This window comes from Echinops telfairi, unplaced genomic scaffold (assembly GCF_000313985.2).
Source record: "Echinops telfairi isolate 266 unplaced genomic scaffold, ASM31398v2 ScPeMD7_7417;HRSCAF=8455, whole genome shotgun sequence".
Classification (NCBI taxonomy): Eukaryota; Metazoa; Chordata; class Mammalia; order Afrosoricida; family Tenrecidae; genus Echinops; species Echinops telfairi.
In genome coordinates, this window is record NW_022111317.1 from 1,937,344 (window position 1) to 1,942,406 (window position 5,063).

Sequence of the window (5,063 nt, forward strand, 5' to 3'; positions counted from 1 at the left end):
TCAGTTAATCCCACTTGTGTTTATCGGCCAGGCTGGCACAATAAACTATCTCAATCCCTTTCTGCAGAAAGTCGACGCACCTTTTCTCCAGGTGTTTTGGTGACCCCTGGGGTGGGGGTGGGGGTGGGGTCTACACCCCTGAATTGGTGGAAGACATGGGTGCTGGTGGGGCTCCGGAGCTCTGTGCTGGGACCCTGGCTGCATCTGGTTTGCTGAAATACAGCAGTGATCCCCGGCAGAGCCCTGTAGGCACAGTGGTGGTGCGTTTGGGCTGCTAACCACAAGCCCAGCAGTTTAAAGCCACCCGCCCCTCAAGGGAGAAAGATGAGGCTTTCTGTTCCAGTACAGTTACCATCTTGAAAACGCCCAGGGAGAGTTCTACCCGGTCCCACAGGGTCGCTGTGAGGTGGTGTCACCTCTGTGGCAGAGAAAGCACTACCTACAGCCATTGGTTCTGATGGGGGCCAGGGTGGGGGTGGGAGCCAGCAAGTCAGAGGTGAGCGGGGTGCTAGGGGCCCCCCAAGCTGGTGCTGCCATCCAGTGGGGCAGAGGGAACCTGGCATTTGGAGCCAGCAGGTCAGAATTGAGAGGTCATGGGCACCCCTCCTCTTGACCTGATGCCTGAGGTTCTGGGCCCACCTGGCGGCTGGTCCTTCTCCTGTGAACTCTGACCTCACTGTGTGCATGGTCAGGACAAAGGATGGGCTGCCCCTCCAAGTCTGGGGTCCTTAGATTTCCAGCCAGATGTCCTGGGGTGGGGGTGGGGTTCTGGTCAGAGGGCCGGGTGGGTGCAGGAGCTGGCTAGAGGAGGGGCAAGGTCCCGATTAGCACGAGAGGGCTCCACAGCCCCTCAAAGGTCAGTGTCACACAGCAGAGGCGTGGGGCGGGCGGAACCCTGGTGACACACCTCAGAAGTGCCCCGTCCCCAGGGGGAAGCCACCTCCTGGCTAGGCACCTCTGAAATGGTGAATGTGAACCCACCTTGAGTCAGCAAGGAGCCCCATCCTGGGCCCTTACAATGCCCCCCTGGCCTGTAGGTGCAGAGGGGGAGGCCCCCAGGTCCAGGGAGGAGGCACAGACCTCAACCCCTGAGTCACAGAGCTGGGGTCCCCCAGAGGTGGAGGGTCTTGATTGCCATCCACCCACCTGCAACTCACCCTCACACTGTAGGGTCTCACAGCCCAGGTGCGCAAGCCAGAGCCAAGGTTGGGGGTTGGGGGATGCTTCTGCCAGAGTCGGGGTAGTGGGCTCAGCAGGCAGGCCACATCCCCCAGGCCAGGGAGGCTCCAGAAGCCCCCTCCCCCCCTCAGCCAGAGGACACTGGGCAGTGCCTGGGGACATTTTTGGTGTCAAACTGGGAAGGAGGGAACTGGTGGCCTCGGGGTCAGTGAACAAACATTGTGGGTGCTGCGTACAGGATGGGGACCCCTGCCAGCCTCCCCCACTCCCCAAGGTAACAAGAAGCCAGTGCACAGTGGGGCTTTACCAAATTTTATTTCTAGACTTTTCCACGTTCTGCCCTTTGCTTTCCCGCAAGGTGCCGGTTGGTTACATGACCACGGAAGGAAGGAAGCAGCCCCCCGCCCCGCGACAGAGACACGCCCAGACCCTCCCAGACATGGGGTCGCTGGAGTCCCTCGGGGTCTGTTCCGTTGAGAGAAGTCGCAGCTGGAGGTAAAGCGTAAGCAGTGTTCCTGGAGCAGGTGGGGGTGCAGCCAGGGGTCGGGGGTCGGGCAGGGTCCCGGCCTCGGCCCAGAGGCACACCACCCACCAATTTGGTGTGGGGCCCCCCTTCCCTGGAAGGATGGACGGACAGATGGCAGTCAGCTGGCTTCATCGGGATTCGGGGTCTCCTTCATGAGCATCTGTCATGCTGGGACCAACAAGGCAGCCCTAGTACATCCAACAGACCAGACAGGAGCCCCCAGCCCAACCCAACGGCCCCTCGAGACACAGAGCAGCCTTGTGGAAGACCCGCCGTGACACTCAACCCCGGTCCGATGAAGAGTCGGAAGGACAGGTGCGTGGGGGCGGGGACCTGGGCTCGGCTGGCCCAGGCGGCCCTTGCCAGCCCCCACCTGGGCTACACATGGCTAAGTGAAGCATGAGGTACTATGAACAGGAACCTCTCTCTCTCTCTCTCTCTTTTTTGGGCTTGAGCAGTAATCACATATTGATCACATTAAAAAAAAAAAAACCTACCAAAAAATTAATAACAAAGAGGCATCCGTGATACAATTTTCTATGAGAAAATTAAAACCCGAGCACACTATGACATTGTAAAACCAGACAACTGATTCTCGAATAGCAGCAAAACAACGTGGGGCACACAGAGAAGCAATGGATTTGTTTCAGACCCACCCGCGCCGGGACACTGGGAGGCACTCCGTAGCAGCACAGCGAGAAGGCATGGCCACACGCGGCCAGCACCCACAGGGCGGCCCACCTAACTTCCTCCAGCCCAGCCTCAGCCTGGGCAGTCCTGCCCCCTCCTTCTGCAGGGACCACAAGGTAGGGTCGTCAAGGTGGGCACATTGTCCACGGCCACTCAACTTCCCCTGGACACCAGGCTGGGCGGGGGGTGGGTACTCGCCTCAAGCTATGCCAGCTCCCCCCACAACCCATATACCTCTCACGAGCCACCGATTTGAGAAAGCCATGCCACACCGGCAAAACCAACACCCGGGCACCCTTTCTTTTTCTCCATCCGGGGAGAGAAGCGGTTTTCAGAACCGGCCCGACTTCTGCCCCACCTGAGGCAGGCTCCCTCACGCACCTGTCTTCAGTCAGGGGCCGATTGCAACCCTTTGTAAATCCGACTGGCCTGTGAGCGCCCTCTGCAATAAATAGTCTTTTTGGTCTCCCCCCACCCCACCTGCGCCTTCACGAGAAATGACATCTTTTAGTGTTTAAACGCCGTCAGCTGTGACGCGTCTGAAGAACATCTTAAAAGGATGTGATTTCCAGGCCACCCTGTCGGGGCTCCAAACACCATTCGACCACCAGGACTTCACACTTCGTCTTTTCTACGGACAAGGCCTGGCACCCGATGCCACTCTCTCTCTGTCTCTCAATCTCTCTCTTGACCATAGCCTTCCAAAGTACCCCCCTCCACCCTCACCACCCTCCTGACAAGCACTTCCTCTCTGATCCTGTTTGCACGTAAGTCTGTCCAAACCCGTCCACTACAAATATCTCCAAACCAATCCACTAAAAGAAAGAAAGCCAGAGAGAGAAAAAAGTGGCCGCCTCCCCGCACAGGAAACCCCACAACTGGGCCTACAACTACCGGACTGAAAGTGCTCTGACGTGGGAAAGGTGGAGACTCTCAGGGAGGGAGAGAGGGAACATGGAACCAGACAAACCAAAAACAACCCCCCCTCAAAAAGAAAAAGAACAGTGGCTCTGGATCATTAATGACAGAAGGCCTTCTGTCAGGCGGCGGCGAGAAAAACAAAACAAAACAGAACTCCAAACCAGCGTTTGTGTCTTCAGGAGGTGAGCTACAAAAATAGGAAGATTATAAAAATAGAATATATTATGTCACGATTTTGTCTTCGCCGATGGGGTGGGGGGCATATGGGAGGGCGGGCCCGAGGATGGAGGTGAGGGTGTGGTGCCGTGCCTGCCCAGGAGCCAAGATAGAACGCGTACAAATGCCCGTAAAGTGACTGCATGCGAGCGAGCGAGCGGACGCGGGAGGGCTGTGACTGTCTTGTTTGGAGAAGGAGAGGATGGAGGGTCGCCTACCTGCAGCTAAGCTCTCTTCTACCTAACAACGGCCAGCGGCCAGCAGCCAACGGGCCTCCTCGGATTTTTGTTTTTCAAAGGTTGTTCCCCACCCCGTCCCCCACCCCCGCCCTTTCCCCATTTGTCTTTTTATTTTTTTCAACACGTGAAGAATCTAACTTCACCCTCCCCGTATACAATTCCGGTGTGTTATTAATGCCTATTCTTATAACGCAGACGCACAAACCCATGAATATAAAAACTAGTTGATTACTGGGGTGTAAAATCTATCCTGGGTACACAAACCCCCTCCCCCGAAGCAGGGTTATGCAAATAACTACGTTCTCCCCACCCCCCCTCCCGCCCTCTCTTTTTCTCTCTCTCTCTTTTTCAAAGGCAGTGGTGGGGGAGATATATATATATATATTTTTTCTCCTTTGTCGTAAGTAGGTCATAGAGGCAAGGAGAAAAACCATAAGGCTGGGGGCGGGGGCTCGACTTAAAAAAAAGAGAGAGAGAGACACGGCAGTTTCCTTCAGGCAGCGGAATGTTCTGGAAGGCGCCGTGCCGTCAGGGAGCACGGTGCCTTGTCCCTGGTGGGGTGCTGGCCGCTGCCCAGCCTGTCCCCGGGGTGGCAGTGGGTGGGGGCCGCCCTGCGCCCTCAAATGTTCACATCTCGCACGTCGGTGGGGGTGCAGGACAGGTCCACCTCCTCCTCCTCTTCCTCCTCCTCTTCCGAAACCTTGGGGTCCATCCCCTGCTGCTGGGCCTGACGCAGGCTGGACTCCAGCAGGGATTCGATCTGCTCCTGGCAGGCCCGGAGGCAGTCCTGCGAGAGGGACAGTGGTCTCAGAGAGGTCCAGGAGGGTCCTCTCCCGAGGTCTCTAGACAGGTCCCCCAAATCCAGTATTGTCCGCCCCTCACCCCAGTGCCTCACTGCCAGGCCTGCAACGGTACCCGGGGCTCCAAATCTCCAACTGCCCCCACGCTGGCACCAAGATACACAGGGTCTGTAGCGTGACCCCCACTAGGCGCTCTGCGGAAGAAAGATGCTAAGGGTTTACAGTCTCGGAAAGCGACAGAGCAGCTCTGCCCTGTCCTGTAGGCGCCCTCCCAGGCCCAGTCGACTGGGTGGCAGTGAGCTTGGCTTCGGTGTTTGGAATCTTTATAGAAGCCCACCGGCAGGCCTGGCTCCTGAGGGTGGGTTCGAACTGCTGACCTAGCCTTGACAGCTGAGAGCTTAGCCTCTGCCCACTAGGCCTTCTGCCAGTGGAATCCCAGTTTATCACCCCGCGCCCCCCATACCCACCCCACCCGCACTGATGCCGATTGGG

General features: G+C 57.6%; 1 protein-coding gene across 1 annotated transcript in view; it reads right to left on the bottom strand.

Moving 5' to 3' along the window:
* Nucleotides 1–3,866: 3,866 nt before the first annotated feature.
* Nucleotides 3,867–5,063, bottom strand: part of CCND1 (cyclin D1) — a 32,514-nt gene continuing 31,317 nt past the window's right edge. The window contains exon 7 of the mRNA XM_013007464.2: nucleotides 3,867–4,558. Coding sequence (XP_012862918.1) covers nucleotides 4,391–4,558 — 168 coding nt within the window. The 3' untranslated portion in view covers nucleotides 3,867–4,390. The remainder of the gene's footprint in view (nucleotides 4,559–5,063) is intronic.